Genomic DNA, 23,041 nt, shown 5'->3' on the forward strand with positions numbered 1-23,041 from the left:
TTTTTCTGTTCTATTAAGACAACCCCCCCCCCCACCACCACCATGTATGGCTTTCTAAGAATCAACACCTTCTGGACAGCCTCGGGCCTATATTCAGTGTTAGAACAAAACAACCTGCTCTAGTTTGTGGCTCTCCGTCTGTGTTCGCCTGCTGTTCCCTTCTTCCCTTGGTCACCCTGGTTGGGGATGATGGGGGTTGCGGTCAAACACATTTGCAGACGGCTGGGCCAGAGAAATCTGGATCAGAACGCTTTCACCCAGTCAGTTTGTTTCTACCGTGTTTACCCGAAAATAAGAAAAATTATATTAATTTTTGCTCGCAAAAAAACTCGCATTGGGGCTTATTTTCAGGGGATGCTTTATTTTTTTCATGTACAACCATCTAAATTTATTCAAATGAAGTAATGTCATCTTCTTCTGGTTTCTGCACAAGGGTGGAGAGTGGCTGGGGCTTATTTTTGGGGTAGGGCTTATATTACGAGCATCCTGAAAAATCCTACTAGGGCTTATTTTCAGGTTGGGTCTCATTTTCGGGGAAACAAGGTACAATGTCCAGTGGAGCTCTTCCACCTCTGAGTGCAAAGCGTCCTTCTTTGACTGGATGGGGGTGGGAGGGGTTTCTTGTAGTTGTGCCCCAGGATCACAACCATTAGTTTGTTTCTTTGCAGCCACCTGTTCTCTTCTCCGCCCCCCCCCCCCCGAGAGGCAGCTAGCAATAATGGCACCCTCTGTATGCTGATTTCCCTCTCAAAGTTAATTTGTATCTTTAGAAGGGAGGGGGGGGAGCTATAGGAAGGTATTAATCTGCTTAACATTTCTAAGTACATCATCCAAGGGATTTTGTTTTTTTAATCTTACATATGCTCAGCAGAGTTACTGGCAAAAACTGTACATTTTCTTCATTTCATCCTTTCAACATCAAATGGTAAGCAGCAAAAATTGGATCAGACTTCAAAGACTGCGCTGTGCTCCCAGTCACAGAGCGACTCCTCCATTTCACATATTGAATTCGAGCAGGATATCAAAGTGCTACCAAAGAACCTCAGGTCCTTGCGGGGAGGGGGGGGAGAGGCTCTAACATCTGTAGAAAGTGAAGTGCACAGACAAATCACCTCAGGGAGCAGCTCACATTTATACTCAGCAGTAGATTTCCAGCCTTTTGATTCTCCCATTCACTGTACCTCCCTGTCTTTCTACAGAACTAAAGTTCTTAGTGAGCAGGCTTTTGTCTCAAAGACTTCAAAACACCACTAACAGTTTCATGTTCTGATGGTTATGCCAAGCAACCGTGAACACACTTCAGAACTGTGGATTCAGGGATTTTCTGTCATTTTAGAGTCTGAACTTCACAGTACCTTGCTTGTTTGTTTGTCAAGAAAATCCAGCTCTGCAGGAGAAGTCGGACTGCTACTTTTCTGCCTAAAAAAGAAAAACCACACACACACAGAGAGAGAGAGAGAAATACACAAATAAGTTCCTGTTGTTATGGTCAAGACAAAAGAGAAAACTGCATGCTTTTCCTCATTTGCTGTTGTGTGTTTTTTTAAATTAAGCACATTATTCTTACAATGATTGTGCATGGAATGTACTGCATGAAAAAGAAAATAACAATAAAATATCTGTTACTTTTAAATCATTGGCTGAGATCAAAGAAGAGAATTTGGCATTTAGACAGAGTTATGTTTGTTTCCTTGTTGTTTCACTGCCTGCTGAAGAAGCAAGCCATTTTTGAAATGTAATGTCATATGCAGCTTGCCTCTTCAGCAGACATCTGCTGGCCTTAAACAACAAAGAAAGCTTCTACTGTGCTTGCTTTCAGCCCCACACACTTTTTGTACTCTTCAACATGTAATTTCAGGACCTTTTGTTGTATGGTAAATATTGTTATCCCTCTCAACCTTGCAGTGATTTGGGGAATTCCAGGGAAATCGCTATGTTTCCCCTGCCTCTTTGGCTGAGAAACCACTTTAAAAGCAACAGTTATATATTGCAAATGCAATATACATTGCCTTTAGAGACCATGTAAAACTTATTGTACAATATGTGAGCTTTCATGGATCAAAGCGCCACTTCATCAGGGTGTACCAGTGTGAAGACTTAAAATCCAAAAGTTCATGGCAAGATGGATTTTGCTAGGTACCTCTTTCTTAGATGGAAGTCAGGAGAGGTGCAGGAACCAGTAATTGCTGTTTTAGGGTTACAGCTGAGGTATCTGTGGATTGGATTCATGCCCTAGCTTCCCATAAACATTCTAGAGATGGGGAATCATTTTCTGTTTTTCAGTGTACAAAACAAGTCTTGCAGTGATCACAGCCATGCAGGGTACAGTTTGCTGCCTCTGTGGCCAAAACTACTACACCATGGGGTGGGGGTGGGGGAAACAGAAATACATGTGCACCTGCCCCAGTAGGTTGAAAGTGAATGCTGACACATCATGAGAGATAACCACTAATTCACTGCACTAAGCTGCTAATATTTTTGGCAGTAGCTTTCTTAAGCATTAGACCAGTGGTTCCCAACCTTTTCTGAAATCCCGAGCCCACTTTTATAATCACAGAATCATAGAAAAGTGAAGTTGGAAGGGGCCTACAAGGCCATCAAGTCCAACCCCCTGCTCAATGCAGGAATACAAATCAAAGCATATCTGCCAGGTGATTATTTAAGTTTTTCTTGAATGCCTCCAAGTGTTGGAGCACTCACCGACTCCCGAGGTAACTAGTTCCACTGTCATAATAGTCAAGTAACCTGCAGCCCCCTGCCATGATCACATAAAAATGTATTTTTAATAACGTAAAGTCATCCCTTCTCAGAAAGTAGAGGCTTCTTTCTCTCCCAAAGGGCCTGTTTCTCATACATACACATATACACTAACTTTACTATCCTGCTCAGAAAGGTCAAGGAAGAAATTATTTGACACGGGCTACAACACATATAAAGTGGCCCATGACCCCCCTCCAGAAAACACTGAAACCCCCATGGGGGTCATAACCTCCAGGCTACGAAACACTGCTTTAAGCCAACCCTGTTGCCTCTTGTTACTAAAAACAAAAATCAAAACAAAAAGGAGGAAATGACAAAAGAAATGAGTAATGGATGATTACATTAACATTAACATTTTACTTCCAAGCTTGGATGTACAGTACAGTATATCACAGAAGTGAGTACACCCCCTTACATTTCATAAATATTTTAGTATATATTTTCATGTGACTATACTGAAGAAATGACACTTGGCTACAATGTAAAGCAGTGAGTATACAGCTTGTATAACAGTGTAAATGTGCTGTCCCCTCAAAATAATGCAACACACAGCCATTAATGTCTAAACTGCAGGCAACAAAAGTTTATAACATTTACACTGTTATACAAGCTCATTGCTTTACATTGTAGCCAAGTGTCATTTCTTCAGTGTTGTCACATGAAAAGATACACAGTATTAAAATACTGTATTTATGAAATATGAGGGGGTGTACTCCTGTGATATACTGTATGTACAAGAAATAGAGAGAGATTATGAAGATCAGATGAACATCAATGCTTAATTTCCTAAAAACGTATTTCCATCTTGTTCAGAAAAGCTACCAGAAAGGCATCCATTCTACTCCTAATATATAAGCACACTTTGTGGTTATTCATATACAACGGAAATACAATCTTAAGTGCTTCAGGGACATTTTATCCTCTGTTTCTTCATATAGGTGCTGGGGCTGAACACTGCCACAAATTTTGTTCCGGTAGACATCAAACAAAAGGTAGCACATAACGAGAACATGAATCATCATTCCTCAAACTTTGAGATTAAGGTCAAAGGCAGGAAACCATAGACTACATGATGATTGTTCCACTGAAGTACTTATTCGCCAAACTACTATCTTGCAGCTCTAATATTTTACTCTGTCTCTACTGTGCTTGTTTCGTTTAATTTAATTATATAAGGTCCAGTCCTACTGCTGATGAAGTCAATGAGATTATTCATTGACCTAGCTTTATATTTTTTTAAAACAAACCTCCAGAACAAATTGTGGAAATATGTGGGCCATTTGACTGTCATAGAAATTAGCTCACATGGACTTTTCAAAAAGCATGCATTTATAAACTTGGCAGAAAGATGTTCCATGAGATAAATCATGAGTCAACTAACTCTTAAGCAAAGATTTACAGAGAGGTAACCATATCAGTAGCCTTGGTTCCTATGAAAACCATGCAACATTTTGGAGGAATGAACAAATCAATTCTTGCAGAAGATTTCATCAGCTACAGTCCATATTATGAGATGCATGAAGAACTACCTGAATTATGGATATGTGCTTGTATATGTGTAAGTATAGAACAGGTATGCATACAGATGTATGCACATACTAAGGTAGCAACGAATGGGGAATTGTAAATTTTACTTTGTTTGAAAAGGTGCTCTTTCTCCTGATTTTGGAGGTGGGTGACACTACATTCTCCTCCTTTGGGGTGTGTTCAACGAACTCTACCCAGCCACAAGGACCAGTGATCATTGCACAAAAAAGACCAGCTAACGACACTCATCAATCACAGTGACAGATAATCTCTCTCTCCCCTTATCACAACAAAAACACGCTGATCACCCTATCTCCTGAAAAGGACAAAAGCTGTTCCCACAGCTATAAATAGTCAACTATCCAACAAACAGCAACAGAGCATGGACAGAGTTCCTACTCCAGTCCTCTGAAGATGCCGGCCACAGAGACTGGTGAAATGTCAGGAAGAACAACCCTCAGAACACAGCCAAAGAGCCCGAAAAACCCACAACAACCATCAGATCCCAGCTGCGAAAGCCTTCGAGAATACAGTTACAGCTACTTTGCATTTTTATAATATGAAAGATTCATTAGTTTTTTAAATCATTGAGAAATAAGAGCAAGCAAGAAAAAAGCCCATTCCCCACCTGCCTAAATTCTTTGATTTTTACAGCAGCTTCCATGGCTTTATGTTCTAACCTCAGTCACAATCAAAGATTGCTACCCTGTGCATATGCGTGCCGATAGAACATGCTTTTGTCGGCATGTCTAGCAATGGGATATGATTGTTTCTCCAACCACTTTTAGGTATGAAATAACTCTCATCAGAGTCTACGTTATGTGAATACATTTGCCAAAGAAGATCAATGATTGATCATTTTATTTGGTATCACTATACTGTTGTTTATAGCTATCAGGAACATTGTATAATCCACCACATTCGATTTTTCAAAAATTCCATCACTCCTTTCAGATCTGTCATTGTTTAAAAAAATATACAAGTGTGCCTCCTTTGATCTGGTGTGGGAAAGATTTTGCATGTGCTGAATGTAACATGCTCTTTGAAGCATCTATTAGATCTCAACAGGTACAGAGAGCTGTATTGTAATACTCTGTTTAGAAATACAGTTGAATAAGTTGATGTGATAAACGGTCCCATCGCGTGAATGTAAATCACCTATGTTGCTTTTGAAATATCACTGAATACAAAACCTGTGTAGAGAGTCTGATCTTGTGATGACTACAAACCGCATATCAAGTGAAAGAAGCCACCCGGGTCTTCAGCAGCAGATTCCTTGGCTATTATACTAGGGAACGTGGGCTCATCTACCAGGCTCCTGAAGTAATGGGGCATGGTGGATATGCCATCGCTCTGCCCTTACCAATGCACTGAGGGTGATCTTAAGGTAGAACAAGAAATCAGAGAGGCAGCCAAAGGAGAAAATATTGTAAGGGAGTTGTGTCAATTACTTCCATGGTTCAGCAGCACCTCTTTTCCACAGGTGGGTATCTGTAGGCCCCTCCCCTTTCCTCTCAAATCATCCTTCTCTCTTGGGCCCCTGGCTTTTAAATGAGAGCAAACATACATGGGGGGGGGGGAGGGGAAGCCTAAGTGGCAAACTTTCTACTGAAAAAAACCCAACTTAAAGCAAACTTTGGAACTTCCACTGGTTGCCTTTTTATTTTGGCAAAAAAAAATTTACTTGAGAGATTTAACAATACATCGAGGTAACAACCCTGCTCTACAAAATGCAGAGTACAGATATTTTCCATACAGATCACTTAGCTGTTTTACATTTGGCATCAAGTTGAAACCTGGCTGTACCTCCATGCAACTGAGGTCCAGTTTTCATAGCATGGCTTCAGTCTTTTGGACTGTAGTTTTGATTATCCTCCATGGCTTTATATTGTTTTTAATAATTTACTTGTTGAACACTATTTTAATTTTCTTATTGATTATCACCCATTATGGTTAGATAGATAGATTGGGAGATCCATCCATCAATCAATCACTAGATCTTCTTTCAGACTAGAGCTGGGAATCATGTGGGCTTCATGGGAACCTACAGCCAGAGTGATACCTCCACTACCGTGCCCTTTACAAGAAAAGGGAGTCTACACCTGTAGACAATTCTCCTTTACAACAAGACAGGTCTCCTCCTTGTATTGTTTTTGCCTAAAAATTTTCAAAAACCCTCAAAATTAACTTTTAAAAAACCCCAAAATGCATGTTTTTAGAACTGAAATGGACTTTTTAGTGCCTTTTTTCAGGTGAGGCCTTTGCAACCCGCAGAAGATTGATGGGTAAGTGGTACCCCAACCGTCCAAAGATGGACACTTCCTTTTGAACTAGCCCATCTTAAAATATATGTTTTCAACAAACTGGCTTTTGAACTGTGGTGCTGGAGGAGGCTCTTGAGAATCCCCTGGACTGCACGGAGAACAAACCTATCAATTCTAAAGGAAATCAACCCCGAGTGCTCGCTGGAAGGACAAATCCTGAAGCTGAGGCTTCAATACTTTGGCCATCTCATGAGAAGACTCCCTGGAAAAGACCCCGATGTTGGGAAAGTGTGACGGTAAGAGGAGAAGGGGACGACAGAGGATGAGATGGTTGGACAGTGTCATCGAAGCAACCAACATGAATTTGACCCAGCTCCGGGAGGCAGTGGAAGACAGGAGGGCCTGGTGTGCTCTGGTCCATGGGGTCATGAAGAGTCGGACACGACTGAATGACTGAACGAATAGATTCTTCTTGAAGCATCTGACATCATAGATAGAGCTGTATCCTATGGTGAATGACCATGTGTGCAACCCCCATTGCAGAAACAGGTTTGACCAATTGGTGAGGCGCCTGTCATTTCCTGCTTGCCCAACCAGACACACAACAGCCACCTCACCAATCAGCCAAATCACCTCTACAATTGCCATTCTATGCATGGTAATTTGAACAGGATGTTACCCTTCAGCTGTGCCACCTGCTGTACGGGTGAGAGAAATGAACTGTAAATGAGGAAGCATGCTGGAATCACAGGGTAACAATGTGTTTTATATTTTTGCGGCCATTGGTGCAAAGTATGAGCATATTCAGTCAAGCTGTAGCCTGATATTCAAGCTTGGCACATGCCTTGTGGGCTAGTTTCCAGCGGTAGATGGGGGCTAAAGATACAGTGTGAAAGTGAAGTGAACCAGAAGTAGTTCTTGTCAATTAGGAAATTTTCGTACCTGGCATATAAAACGCAGCTCAACTCTATGCATGTTTACTCAGGAGTAAACTGGAATGCAGTAGCTTTCTGGGCTGTAAAACAGGACTGTGTTCCATGCAACAGGTTTGGGGGGCTGCAAAGCAGTTCCATGTGACACCAGCTGCTCTGACTTTACATAGGGACTGATCTTTGATCACTGATAAGACCTAAGATCATTTCTGCTCTTAGCTTTCATAGGTAAGACCTTGATAAATGTTTGGTAATGTAATAGACTTACTATATACAGTATCTTTGAAGATTTTCTAAAAACGTAATTAAATTGTAGAGCCAGGATACTGCCTGATCATAGGCACAATCAATTCTATGTTAGATCATCTAGTTTTCTACCAAGGTTAAGAAATACTAGAGAATGACAAGAAAAAGGTTATTGAGATAAAATGTCTATTTGTAACTATCTCTGATTGTTACAATTAATACATAATTGAAATTTTAGTTCTTGTTTTTCTTAGAAACCTCTTCTGTTTTACTCCTTGCTTGGCTCTATGTCAGCATGACAAAATACCTTGAACTACAGTATATATGTACTTGAAAATTTGCTTCTCTTTCTTTTCTGTCTACTAAAAAATCCAGTATCATTAAAAATTATTTATATTCCTTCAGTAGCCTGACAAGTAATCTGATAAAATATAACACTTTACCCAAGTTTTGCTGATGTTTTTCTCTCTAGAGTGTATACCTTGATCATTTCAAAGGGCTTGGTTCACTTTTGCTCTTTGCCTATTAAGGATGTTGGCTTATCCATGCTTCTTATTATTGAGCACTTTGTCATTTTGAAGTCATTGTTTTGAAAAATGCTGAAATGTCTCAGATGTGTAATTTAAATTTGAATAGAAATATTATATTAGATCTATATTCCCTTTATTTATAAGATCACTTTAATGTGTGGAATCAATTCAATTCTGACCTATGAAGACCCTTTTTGGGTCGAGAATGCTCCAAAGTGGTTTCTTTCAGTGGCAATCTGGGACTATGGCAGCTTGCCCAAGGCCACATAGGCTGGCTCTTCTGGGAGGCAGAGTGAAGCGAAGTAAGAAAAAAAAACCACATGCCTATTCATAATACAATGGTCTTCAGGCACTCAAACATTTTAGAAATTTAAGACATGTTTAAAGTAGGCTGGTGCAATAAAGGGAAAAATCATTGAAACATTAAAAAGTTACAACCTAGAATTGCAATCAAAATATGTGCCTTGCATCATTTTCTACAGTTAACATTCGGTGTCTGTTAGGAGCATATCATTTCCTTCCGTCCATGTGTATGCACATGGGTGTTTCTCTCAGCATCACCAGTTCCCATTTATTAAAGAAGTGGGTTTTTGTGTTTTTTGGTTAGAGGATTCTATGAGCCACCATTTGGGTTATGGACATGATGTCGCTGTCTTATGGGCTTGAATCTCAGCCTCATCGGAGAGATGACTCTCAGTGGTTTAGGTACATATCTGGCTGCAGAGCCAGAGGGGGAGCGTTCACTGTGCCTCCTTGACACAGGTTGAACTTGATGATCTGTAGGGTCTGTTTGAGCTCTGCTTTTCTAGGATTGTGGGGCAGGAGGAAACTACCCATATTGGGCTTAGATACAAAGCAAACGTCTTTCAATTAACTTATCTTAGGATCTATTGCAGATTGTAGAATGACACAACTCTTGTCACATCTCTTGTTGCAATAATGCCTCCAACATTTGTATCAAGAGGTAATTTAAAGATGAGGTCAGAAACGACTTCTGGGGGAATTTAAATGAGCAGATAGATTTAAGGAATAGATTTAGTGAGTTTGCTGCAGCAAACATAAAGCGCAAGCATGAGATCCCTTATTCAGATGTAATCAGATTTTTAAAAAAAGTTAGTCGTGAAAACATCCATCTTGCGTGGAACAACTGGCAGTTCGCTCACATGTCATGGCATTTGACAGAGCAATGCATACAGATCTAGTAAATGTTCTCCACAACATGGGATAGAGAAAAATATACATGTTTCAGTGGTAGCTAGTATAATATACATACACTATACATTGGTCTCCCTTTGAAGAGCACTTCAGCTAGTTCAGAAGTTTCAGTTCTTTCGGAAGTTTGCTATATGATACAAATGAGAGCTGGTGGACTGAAATACGTAATTCTGATATTAGATTAGAGATGGGCACGAAACTCAGTTCAGAGGTTCATGCTGGTTTATCAGTGCAGCACCACAGTTGCTGCGTGTCCCCTTCCCCCACTCCCTGCCAGCTCCCACCAGCAGCCGGCATCACGCTGCTGTTCTCCTGCTCTTCATGTGATCGTCCAGTCGCAGCAGGAGCGCAGATTTCCCTGCCCCATCTCCTCATCAAAGTGGGTGGCTGCTGGAGGAGGCAGAGAAGGCAAGTCTCTGCTCCTGCTGTGACTGGACGAGCATGTGAAGAGCAGGAGAAAAGCAGCACAAGACAGCTGATGAGTGGGGTATCTGAGTGGGGTGGGTAGGGGAAGGGAATGTGCAGAACCTGTGGTGCCACACCAATAAACTGGCACAAACGTCTGAATTGAGGTTCGTGTCCATCTCTATATTAGGTCATCTGCGCTGTTTGCTCATTTGTTTTGAATACCACTCCAAGTGTTGTTTTTAACCGTTAAAGCTCCCAATTGCCTGCAACAATAGTAGTTTAAGAACTGCCTCTACCTGCATGAAACTTAGAGAGTGCACATAGCTTAATGGTAGTGCATGCGCTGCGCATGTAGAAAGTCCCAGGTTTAATACTTAGCATTTCCTGGTGCCTTTGCCAGAAGCATTGCTGCTTAGCTGTGACTGAGTAGTTCCCCAAGTTTAGCCCCCCCAGCTATCACTGTACTAGAACTGTTATCCCTGACCATGGGCGAAGCTGGGACAATGGGAGTTGCAGTTCAACATTAGGTCATCCAAAGTGGATAATTATTGTGGAGTGCGCTAAACTAGATGCTCCCACTGTCTGATTCAATATAAGGCACTTTCCTATGGGCTTGCCCAACCCATGGGTTCATCCACTAAGGCCCTACTGTGTATTAACCCAGGATTTGAAGAATTAAGAACCGGCTGAAACAACATCATTTTTCGAACTGATCATCAAGGAAAGACTTGGAACCACATGACATGGTTCCTTCTATTACCCTAAATAAAGTATGTTAGAAAGCAGTTTATGGCCAGAAGTGTATCATGGGGAAATACATCAGACATTGCTCAGAGGTCCAGTGGAACCAACTGGGCCACACTTCTGTCTGCTTTCTAAAAAAGATTCTCTACCAAGGCAACCAGTGCAATCTGTCCCCTAATAAGGCCAGGATCCAGAAAGAAATGGCTCTAGATAATGGTTGTTGTGGTTTTTTCAGGCTCTTTGGCCATGTTCTGAAGGTTGTTCTTCCTAACATTTCGCCAGTCTCTGTGGCCGGCATCTTCAGAGGACAGTACTCTAGATAAGTTTCTGGAAACTCACCATCCAACGTCTTCATTTATTATTATTATTATTATTATTATTATTATTATTATTATTATTATTATTATTATTATTATTATTATTATTATTATTATTATTATTATTATTATTATTATTATTATTATTATTATTATTATTATTTTGCCAAATGCCACTTATACAAACTAAAAAGGTGCTTGTTTGTAATAGCAAATCAGAAAGCTTTCAGTACAAGTTTCAAAATACGGCAACCTTTTTTGTGAATACCGTATTTAAAGACCTTGAAGAACTGAGAAAAAGACAAGCTTACTAGTATTCCATAATGGAAAACTATAGTGGAATTAGGCAAAAAAATCTATGCTCCTAAACAACATTATCAAAATTACTGTAATTACCAATATTCAGTTGGGTAGGTTCTTTGAATATTAGAAGCAACATTGCCCGCAGTACCAACTGCCAGTAAACATGAACAAGGATCTGGTATTTTGCTTATGTGAGCTTCCCCACAGGCATCAGGTTACCCATTCTGTGTGATGAATGCTGGACCAGATAGGCCTTTGGTCTGATCCAGCAAGGCACTGTTCATGTTCTTCTCCAGTTGGCCACCAGTGAAAACAGATCAGGGGACTAGGTATGCCTTTGGTCATGTCTGCTTTACCTTTGCTTATGTTCACTTTGCACTTTCCTGATGAGAGCAGAAGCTGGGTACTAGCTGTTTATTTCACATCTCCTGGCGGCGCTCCTGGTGGCCAACTATAGGGGTAATTGATAGCATCTTACAGAGACAGAGCAAAGATTTAAATGCACATTGGGTAACTTCTCACTATTATTCCAGACCAAAGTTTCCAGGCTTTTTGAAACCCTACGGTACTTGTCACTGCAAGTCTCCTGTGCTAAATGTCAAACTGAATGTTGTACTAACAGCCCACAGTGTTGTATCCATGGCATCACCGGGCTATATGAAAAAGAGCTATACTGGAAATCAAAGTGTTGTTCAACATCCTTCCTTTCCATCCTTCCTTTGAGATTCAACAGCCATATGCGGAGGCATCACTTTTATTGTGTGAAACAAAACTAGAAAAACTAGAATATATTATTACTGATTACTTTTATAGTCTAGCTTTCCACTACAAAATGAAGTTCCAGGTGAATAACAATGATCAGACACCATTCAAACTAAACACAACTTAAAGCAATCCAAACATTAAAACTATTTAAATGGCCCAAACAATGAAATATGTCTTCATATCTTTGCTAAAAGCAGGGAGAGGTAACTGGTAGTAATTCTGAAATAGTACGTATTTGCCACAATCAGGTTTCCAGAAGGGCACAGAACTTGGTTTTCCATGAAACCAAGAATCTCTTATAAAGTGTTTCTCTTCCCTGGCTTTCATAAAAATAAAAAAAACAGTCTGCTTGGAATCCTCCAAAATCAGAAATATGGGCCGATGGTTGGAACCAACCCTTCAAACTTCATTGACCACAACTCAGGGCTAATCCAGCTATAGGTCAAAGCGAGGCAGTCGTTTCAGCAGAGCTACTGTAGGACTGTCCCCTGGCTACCCATCTCCAGCTGCTCATGCTTCCAGCTGCCATCACTGGAGAGGGTGAGGAATGGGGGGGGAGAACTTCTGTCGGCATTGCCACAGGTTCTTACAGACACCATAGGTGACAATGGCATCTTCACACAACACAATACATCCAGCACGACACCGAAGCAAACAAGATTAATCAAGTCTACCTATGCAAATGAATAAACAGGCACTACGATATAAAACTTCACAGATATATGTGATGCCTTGTTTCCCCAAAAATAAGACCTAAACCTGAAAAAACCCTAGTATGATTTTTCAGGATGCTTGTAACATAAACCTAACCCCCAAAAATAAGCCCCAGTGAAGTGAAACCCTGCCCTCCACCATTGTGCAGCAACCAGAAGATGACATGAATGTATTTGAATAAATGTAGATTGTTGTACATGGAAAAAAATCCTCTGAAAATAAGCTCTAATGCACTTTTGGAGCAAATATTAATATAAGACCCAGTCTTATTTTGGGGGAAACACAGTAATACAGAACCTTGTTCTCAAGTTATCATTTCTTCAAAACCTGTGAACAAAGAGTAGTTTCAAGAATGCCACTAAGAAGTTCTGAGAACAAACACCTGAGGGTGTAAACAGTTGAGCCTGCAGGGCAGCAGCACAGGTGCAAGATAAAGTTTGGCAACCTAGCTAAGAAAAATAAGTAGACCTGTTCTGTATGATGGTTTGAGAAGCTATTGTTTCCATTGTATGTCTCTTGCTGAAAAAAAATGTGTGATCTGGGCAGTGAGCTGAGAGAGATTCAAAGAGAGGTAAGTTCAAAAATGGCATTTCCCAAGTAGAGAATGTTGTCAAACGCTTCTCCATGGTGGCAGCTCCAAGCAAAGGTCATAATGTTGTAATCTACTTACTAGGTTGCTTGGCCCCAAAATAACAAGGAGCACTTCCATGGCAGTTCCATAGAGAACTGGAACTGACTCTTTCTATGAAAGTGAAATAAGGATGGCTCCTGACCAGGTCAAGTAAGGCACTTCTCCCCAACAGTTTGGCATGAGGTGCCTCCTACCCATCCTGGTCAATGAGCCGATTGAACTGATCTACAGGCTAAGCAGCTTGAAAGCAGAAGAGCGCCTTCTTGAAGGTGCCACCACATATTTCATCTGCTGAGATATATGGATGATAAAATGGGGAGGCGGGGAGTCAATGTTGGTGGTGGATGGAAACCATGTGCGATGCAGTGGCAACACAAGCTTTCTTTCTTTTTCACAGGATGATATGTTCCTAACAGGGTGTTTCATATACCATTTTTAAAGGGTGCACTTATTGTTAAAGGATACTGATAGGTGTACCCATCAGGAGCTAGGAATGATGACAACTCCTCACAGGGCAGTGCATTTCCTGCCATCTAAGGCATGAAAACAGCCCAGGGGGGCAGGTGGGATTTAATGGGAGGATGCTGATTGGCACACATTTCAGTCAGCATTCAAGTGCTGTGCACATTAATGGTGCTGTTTTAGGAGGCAGAACTGGGAGAGAAGAAATACTCACCTGCAGTCCCCTGGCAACAACAACACACACACACACCCCCAATATGCTGCTGGAACAAACACAGCCTTGGTTTTAGACACTGCCCTTGCAGCATTCTTTACAACAACTAATTAAGACTTACCATTTTTCTTCACAGCTCCAACTAGAAGCGAAGCTTATAGACTCTGTATCAGTTGAGTAGCTGATGCTGTTCTTCATTCTGGCATAATTCTTACGCGCTAGGTATCCTCTGAAAGCTAAGCAGACATTAAGTAAAATAACATTAAACAATAATCCTTGACAGTTTTCATCACAATAAGCCGCTACGTAATTTTTGTTCCAAGTCCTAAGAAACAAGATCACATGTTGCTAGCAAGCACATCTGGAACAAACAGAATAACTGCAACACAGAAGCAGATGGCCCCACTTCCAAAGTCAAGATACTCAAGGCCACTCATGTTATTAGGGCACCTAAGGAAGACAGTCCCTGAAGAATCCCTCTCACATAAACATATACAAATCTGTGCTCCTCTTTCATGATCCCCCTAAATCCAGTGCCTAGAGACACCATCTCAGCTTATTTAAAGCAATGGTTCCCAACTGTGGGTCCCCAGCTATTCCTAGACTAAAACTCCCAGAAGCCTTCACCACTAGCTGTGCTGGCCAGGATTTCTGGGAGTTGTAGTTCAAGAACACCTAGGGACCCAAGGCAGGGAACTACTGACCTACAGAATGAAAGAAGACAATAACTACTTGTGTGTGACCACTTGGCTAGCATTCCAGTATTATTTGGAACATGAACTGCAACAGCCATTGATTGCTTTTGTTTAAAGATATAGCAGTTCACTTTCCAAATAAAAGTAGAATATCAACCCAGTGGTTATACACAAATAATTATTGCTCACTTTCACATCATCAGTTCATGATGCCATTATTGGCCATTTTTAGAACTTATTCTTAAGATGGAATCAGATGGGGAAAGATACCATATGCATCGGCACTACTGTAGTGCACTTGGCTGTGACTTCTGTGTCCTTAGCAGCTTCGCAAAGTACCAATGGGAGGAGTGATTTAATGAAACCAGGTCTTCCAGGGCCAAGGGGCCAATATTTTTTTGACCAGCAAGAATAATGACACCATTAAGGGGCCAACATGCCCCTTAAGCATCCTCTCAGAGCTCAGAGATGGTCCTTACAGCAAGAAAGAGATTAATTCTACCCACAACAATGTCTGTCCATCCACTGTGATCTATCCATCTCACACAAAGTATTTGTGGATGGCTTGGTCTGAATGGGTAACTAAGACCCATTAGCTTTACAAAACTACAATAACCGTTACTTATTTATACTTATACCCTTCCTGCCTTCCCACTAGAACATACTGTAGTGCCCAAGGTGCCTTAGAAGAATACAAAACCTGTAAAACAGATTAACCATCAAATCATAAAATCAAATCAAGACAACTCCACTGTAAAAACCATTAAAATCAACCAAACTATTATTGTTAGATCTACTCCTAGTGGGAAGGAAAACTGCTGAAACTGATTTGTTGATAGGTATTTACATATCCGGATTTTCGTTGTGGAATCAATTGGGTGTAGTGATGAATGCTTGCAGCTTATAATGCACTGCTGATTAATTCTTTGTTTAAAGCTACCCTTTGTATTGCCAAACCTTTGATTCACACAATAGTTCCTACACACCACTGAGGTGACATACCTTTACGACAATTACCATGCAGATTTGAAAAAGTGACTTGGATCTTGCAAGACAGAATTTTGTATTTGGAACCTCTAGCAACAGGTGAGACCAGGTCAAATCTGTCTCTTGGCTTCCCCAAGTCATGAACCCTGAAGCATCAAGGGATATATATGCAAGGAGTAGGAATGGAGGAGAAAAACCAGTTTGTTTTCTGCAAAAAGCCTTACAAAAATTTGTAAAATCCATCATGAACAGAATGGTAAGAATATCCTTTAAAAAAAGAAAGGAAGAAAGAAAAAAGAAAATTCTTAACCTATCATTTTAAATATGTGTATTTAATTCTTTCAAAATATTTGACTAATTTACTGTTTTTATTGTGTTTTTAATGATGTAAGGTGCCTTGAGTCCTTTTTTTAAAGGAGAAAGGCAAAATATTTTAAATTAAATCAATCAATCAAACAAACAAACAAATAAAGTGAAAGATTGTATATGGGACAAAGCAAAACTGGATGATCCATAGAAGGGAACAGCACCAATGGGGCTCACCATCGACTGAGGAGACATCCCAGCCCCCTCCCTTCTTTCCACTAAGCACCCTATCATCTCCAGACAAAAAAATTCCAAGATCCTGCTTGTTTCACATTTTACTGAACAAATAATGCCAGCAGCAAAGTCCTGAAAAAGGCATGGGCTTGAAATATACTTTACAAATCCACACATTTCTTTGTAACTCTGTCACACACACACACACACACGCACACACACACACACACACACACACACACACACACACACACACACACACACACACACACAAACCCTTCAGTTTTTGAAAAATTCAACTATGGGAGAAAGTGACACGGATGAATTTGCGTAACTCTAATCCAGGGTATGCTGCTGGTGGCAACTGGGCAGAGAAGAGAGGGTGCTGGAGTCAGATGGCTGATCCATCACAGCTATTTGCTTTGCTGACTATTCCTGGTTTTGACGCTAAGCACTTGGCGCAAGGAGTGTGAAATTAGCAGATGCACACTGCTAGAGCCCCAGGAACACTCTTCACGTCGGCGGAAAAGAATGATTACCAGCTGCCACTTTATTTCCACCTTACGGATTCAGCAGTATCCCAAGACTCCCAGCCATCGTGTAGCAAGCCCTGATCTTCACACTGCTAATGATGAGACAAAAGAGTAACCTTGAAGCGGACAACGTTCTGGTATTATTAGTCAGCTGAGGTTAAACGTTGCATGCACCTTGCACACGGGCAATACTGTTGTTGTCATAAAACAAGCCTCCCCTTGGCTACATCAGCAGACAGTAAATCGAGCACATCGCCCCCCACAGGAGCGGCGATGCTCTGCTGCCCTCTTATAAAATGTTCTGAGGTAGACAGCTTATTCACAGGATGGCTCAAATTAGGCAAACGGGGGGGGGGGGGGGAACAGGGTAGGTGGTATTTTCCTTCTTATTCCCTCCTTGAGAAAGCAGTAGTCCAAAAAGCCTCAGGCCGTATTATCCAAGAACACTGCTTTGCATAGCTTTTCAACCCAATGGTCCCTTTTGAGAAATATGAAAAAAAAATCATGTCCCCTTCCAACCCACCTCCCTGGATAATTTTATTCATAGTTTGAAGTCTTATAATTAAAAACAAACTGAAGCATTTGTACGGTTAGAAAAATGTATATTTATTTTGAGCACTAAGGCCATCCCAAATCCCTACAGACTGGCAGGACCAACCGTGTGATCAAACGTGTCAGCAGGTAGGATCTGGCTGTGCTTTTCTTAAAGGGCCCTAGCCTGATAATTTGCAAGTGGTGTCTTCTATGTTGCATCGGGGAAAGGATCGTTACTAGAGTCTTGTCACCTGAAGAAGGCCAGAGAGCCATATTTGCAGGTTGGGAAAGCCACAGATGGTAACAGCCCGTATTTCCTCCTTGTCTGTACCTCCTTCAGAAGGCTACAAGGGGTCCTAAGTTCCTCAGTGGAGGCTCTTTACTGAATGGTCCGCAAAGTCCAGCTGATTTGGTTATCTAGCACAGTGGTTCTTAACGTGGGCGATAATGCCCCCCAGGGGGCGATTTCATTTTTCAGGGGGGCGGTAGAACAAAAAGGCGCAGCGTGGGGGCGCTGGAGCAGAAGGGGGCGGTAGGGGGGCGCTGGAGCAAGCCAAACCTGTGAAGATGGCTGCACCCCTTTTACAATGTGCATGAATATATATTTTCCTCCAATCTTAATTTAGTTTCAGAGTTTTCATCTTGAAATTTTTAGTTCCTGCATTGCGGTTTGTTTTAATGCCCTTTTTATATTTCTTTTTGCGTCTTAAAATTCGCTTGCAACTAAATCATTAAATGTTACTTTTGGGGGGCATTTCATTTTCTTGGAATTGAATTTTGTTTTCAGGGGTCAGTGGATTTAAGTGTCTTAAATAAATAAATAAATAAACAAATAACTAAATAACTAAATAACTAAATACAGTAACTAAATAAATAAATAATAAAAAGATATCATCACCGCGGGGAGGGGGGTGATGATAACTTCCTCAAAGGCTCAAGGGGGCGTTTCTTTCAAAAAGGTTAAGAACCATTGATCTAGCAGAGGCAGGTCTTTTGCTGCTGTACTGCCCCACTTTAGGGACATAATTTCCAGGCATGTTTGTATGGAAATCACTTTACTTCTTTTCAGGCACCAGCTAAAAGCTCTTTGACTTGCCATAGCCCTTAACAGAATATAACTGTACTCCTTCTTATGCAAATGCTATCCTGCTGCTGATGGTCAATTGTTCTGTGTTGCTTTGCATTTTATTTGTTTATTTTTCTATTATATTATAAGGTATTTTGGAGACTGTGATGTGGCAGGCCACTCTGATGTCACCGCCAACTCAGGCCTCTCAGATTGCCCACCACACCACTTCACACTCGCTGCCACCAATTGTAATGACTATTTAAGAAGGACAAAGGTTTCCTTCAAAACAAAACAGGTTTATTGAAATAACAAAATAAAATGTGTAAATCACAGTTAGCTAATCACGATGTCAATCACTGTTTCCTATTTAATCAATCACAGACTTTCCCTCACTGAACACTTCGGCACACAGGCCTCTAAACACGCTCTTTCTCTCTCACACACTCCTGATCTGATCTCTCACACTCTCTTCACACCCCTTTTTCTTCCAGCTCCTCCCTCCTCAGCCCCACCCTCCGTCACCCCATTGGCTGATGATCCACTGCCCAGCTGTGACGGACAGGTGGGGTCAGGGCTGCCTTTTACAGAGACCATCTGATGGAAAGACAGGACATTCATCTTCAAAATAAAGACACAAATTATTTGGCAACAACAAGAATACTGTACATGGGAGAAAGTCTATTGCATCCCTAAACATAATCCATAACCAAAAGCCGCCTTATACACTGAATCAGACTGGCCTTCATTTCGTTAATAGTGGGGAATATTGTAACCTGGGATTTGTGAAGCGGGCAGAGACATAACCTGAGACCTTAAAGCACTTCTCTACATCTTCCCTTGTATAGCCTCTTGACTTTGTGCCGGAAGTCCCCTGAAAGGCAAAAATAAACCAGCCAAAGCTTCTGCAAGAAGAGCAGTGATGATAATAATGATGGTCATTGTTACATACAGCACTGATGTTACCTGTCTGTCATGGGTTTGGAGGGAAAGTTCCATCCTATGGGGAGCGGAAGGCGGGACATCAGGAGGAGGGGCTGTACTGTATATATATGTGATGTGTGTGTGGTGAAGTTAGGAGACGCTGGGATGTGACGAAGCAGCAGCTGGGAAGAAGAAGCTGGTGTGGGAGTCTGTGTGTCAGACAGGGTACTACTGTGTGTCAGAGTACCAACCTGATAGGTTCAGGTGTCTGTTGGTTAGCCAGAACTGATAGGTTCAGGGTCTGTGCTTCAAGTTAAGGGTTCTGTGTGAACCAAACTGTATGCATGTATGAATGAGACTAAGCCACGTTACTATATCTTATTCACCTGATCATTTTATTTTCCCTGTGTGTTGTTTTAAATAAACCTTATTCTTTTATTGGTTAAAAACCCATCCCTAGTCTGTGTGACTTCTTATAGGGAATGGTTGGTGGCAGCTTAGTTAACGTGTGGCAGATCCCAGTAGGTCTGGGTTTGTCACATTGATTGGTGTCCAGCGTGTGGGATACGACTGGTCCAGTTGTCCAGCGGTCCAGCAAAGCCTTGGCAAGTGTGCCCAGAGCAAGGGGGGTCTAGTCAGGGACAATCTGAGAGCACGTAGGTAATCTTCTAGGTGTACCTCACGGGGGGGTGCACTAGTAGAAGAACGTGTAACCTCAGATTGGGGACTAGATTAGGGTGCTCTGAGGCAGCCTGTTTTGGCGGGAAAAAGCTGAGGCAAAACTGTGAAACAGCAGTGATCTAGCCTGCCTGCTGAGAGGCCCAGCAGAGGGGGGTAGACTCTAACTCGCTACAGTTGCAAGTAGTGCTGAAGGACAGCAGCAATCTATAGGGAAAGCTGGTTCTGAGGCAAAAGAGAAAAAAAAAAGTGGTCGTTTTATTTTGAGGCTTGACTTTTTAAAGCAGCCTGTTCTGAGGGGGGATTATGCCCTTGACTCGAAGCCAAATGGCAGAAATGGGTGAAGTGAAAGACCCCCAGGTTGACCAAGGTTCTGAGGATGAATTTGGCTCAGTGCAGGGTGACAGCACAGGAGAGCAGAACCCAGAACTCAGAAAATTGCTCATAGCCCAACAGCATGAACTGAGGGTGAGGGAAATGGAGGAAAGATTAGAGAGAGAAAGAAGGGAGGAAAGGGAGAAACAACGGCAATTTGAATTAGAGAGAGAGAGAATGGAAAAGGAGGAAAGGTTAGAGAGAGAGAAAATTGCTCTGGAAAAAGAAAGGATGGCGTTTGAATTAAGAAAATTGGAAATGATGAACCAGAACAATAATAACAATAGGGATTCTGAGGGAGGCCAATTGTCTAAAGCTGACCTGAAGAAATTCCCTGTGTACCACAAGGGAGATTGTCCTGAGGTGTTCTTTTCCTTAGTGGAAAGAGCGTTTGTGGACTTCTCAGTGAGGGAAACTGAGAAGATGACCATCATGCGATCTTTAATCAGTGGTAGCCTGGCTGAGGTTTATTCAGAGATGCCACAGGAACTGATGAGAGATTTTGCAGAGTTTAAAAAACTGGTGTTTGCAAGACATGGGATAAATGCGGAACAGCTGAGGCAAAGATTCAGGTCCCTCACAAAGAAACCAGAGCAGACTTTTACCCAAGTGGGGGCTCAATTGGTGAGGCTGCTTGAGAAATGGCTATCTCAGGAGGGGACAGAGACCTTTCAGCAGCTTAAAGATTTGATAGCGCTGGAACAGTTCTATTCAGTCCTGCATGGGGAACTGAAATTCCAGGTGAGGGAAAGGAAACCAAAATCTGTGGCAGAAGCAGCCGAGATCGCAGATTTTATTTCCCAAATAAGAAAGCCCTTGGGTGAGGGGAAAGCGATGGGGAAACCCAAAGAAACCTACAGCAAGTACTCTCAGGGACCAGGGAAAAGCCAGCAAGGGGGAGGGGCCCATGGTGAAGGGAAGCCCTCAGAAATGAAACCAAGACCTCAGATTTTGGAGGGAAAACCAAAACAAGATGAGAGAGAATCAAAATACACCAGAAAATGTTATTTCTGTCAGGGAAAGGGCCATCTAATCTCAGAGTGTGAGAAATTAAAGCAGCTAAAAGGAATTGTGCCTCAGGATTCTAGTGGAACCAAGCCAAAAGCTGTGTTCTGTGTCCAGAAAGAGCAAGGCTCATTGTCACTGAGGGAGCCTGCTGCCATGGCTACTCAATCTGGAACAGCTACATCTGCTGATCAGGCTGAGGAAAATGGTCCTCTTGTAGAGGTCAGGCGCTGCCTGCTGGTGAGAACAGATTCTCAGTTGTTTGAGACAGCAGGGGTGGACATAGGAATACTTGGCCATCAGTATAGGGGGCTGCGGGACACTTGTTCCCAGGTGACCCTGTGCCATCCAGATATTATTCCTAGGGAGTATGTAATCCCAAATGAGAGCATGAAGGTGGCAGGGATTGAGGGGCAGGTAATCTCACTGCCAGTCGCGGAGGTACCTGTCAACTTTCAAGGCTGGAGGGGAGTTTGGCGGCTAGCGATTTCATCGACTCTGCCAGCAGCCGTGCTCGTGGGAAATGACCTGGCTGAACATGTGAAACGGGTGCTAGTGATTACACGTTCACAAGCCACCACGGGGACAGTTCAGGGGGGTAATGATGAGCCAGAGACGGAAGCAGGTGGGGGGAGTTCAGAAGCTGTGGTGGAAACCTTAACCACAGACAGCAGATTTGGCCAAGAGCAAAAGGCAGACGCCACTCTCCAAAAGTGTTTTGAACAGGTGACTGACGCCCAGCTAACACCTGAAACCCCAGTGAGATTTCTGGAGAAAAAGGGGATTTTATATAGAGAGACCCTGAGGAATATCTCAAAAGGGGGAGATGGGATCAGAAGTCAGCTGGTGGTACCTGAAAAGTATCGCCCCATGATCTTACAAAGGGGGCACTCTGACATGTTTGCTGCACACTTAGGGGTGAACAAAACACAGCAGAGAATCACACAGAATTTTTACTGGCCTGACATAGGGAAGCAGATCAGGGAGTTCTGTAAACAATGTGATGTGTGTCAAAGGCAGGGGAATAACCGCGACAGGACCAAAGCAAAGTTGTGCCCTTTGCCTGTGATTGACACTCCGTTCAAATGCATAGGGGTGGATATAGTGGGACCTTTGCCCAAGGCCACAAAGAGGGGGAACAGGTTCATTCTCACCATTGTGGACCATGCCACGAGGTACCCTGAAGCCATACCCTTGACTAACATTGAAACTAACACAGTGGCAGATGCCTTGGTGGGGTATATGTCCAGGATGGGATTTGCCTCAGAAATAATCACAGATTTGGGCACATCGTTCACATCAAAGCTCATGAAACGCTTATGGCAAATCTGTGGAATTAAGCACAAGGAAACTACTGCCTATCATCCTGAAAGTAATGGGTTAACTGAGAAGTTCAATGGGACTCTAATGCGCATGATTAGGGCTTACTTGGCAGAGAATCCAAACAATTGGGACCAGAAGCTGCAATCCCTTTTGCTTGCTTATCGATCAGTGCCACAAGCCAGTACCGGGTTCAGTCCATTTGAACTTTTATTTGGGAGAAGGGTGAAAGGGCCCCTTAATTTGATCAAACAAGATTGGGAGCAGATCACCCAGGATGACCCACAAGACGTTGTGACATATACAGACTCTTTAAGGAGTGACCTAAAGAGAAACCTAGAGCTAGCAGCAG

The 23,041-nt window shown here is 42.1% G+C and overlaps 1 protein-coding gene across 5 annotated transcripts in view; it reads right to left on the bottom strand.

Annotated features, from left to right (window-relative positions):
- MYO3B (myosin IIIB) overlaps positions 1-23,041 on the bottom strand; it is a 324,047-nt gene that overhangs the window by 69,543 nt on the left and 231,463 nt on the right. For all 5 annotated transcript variants that reach the window (XM_078394391.1, XM_078394389.1, XM_078394393.1 and 2 more), the window contains 2 exons: positions 14,154-14,268; positions 1,356-1,419 (listed from right to left, as the gene is read on the bottom strand). In XM_078394391.1, the coding sequence (XP_078250517.1) occupies positions 1,356-1,419; positions 14,154-14,268 (179 nt within the window). The remainder of the gene's footprint in view (positions 1-1,355; positions 1,420-14,153; positions 14,269-23,041) is intronic.

Source organism: Pogona vitticeps, chromosome 1 (genome assembly GCF_051106095.1).
Source record: "Pogona vitticeps strain Pit_001003342236 chromosome 1, PviZW2.1, whole genome shotgun sequence".
Classification (NCBI taxonomy): Eukaryota; Metazoa; Chordata; class Lepidosauria; order Squamata; family Agamidae; genus Pogona; species Pogona vitticeps.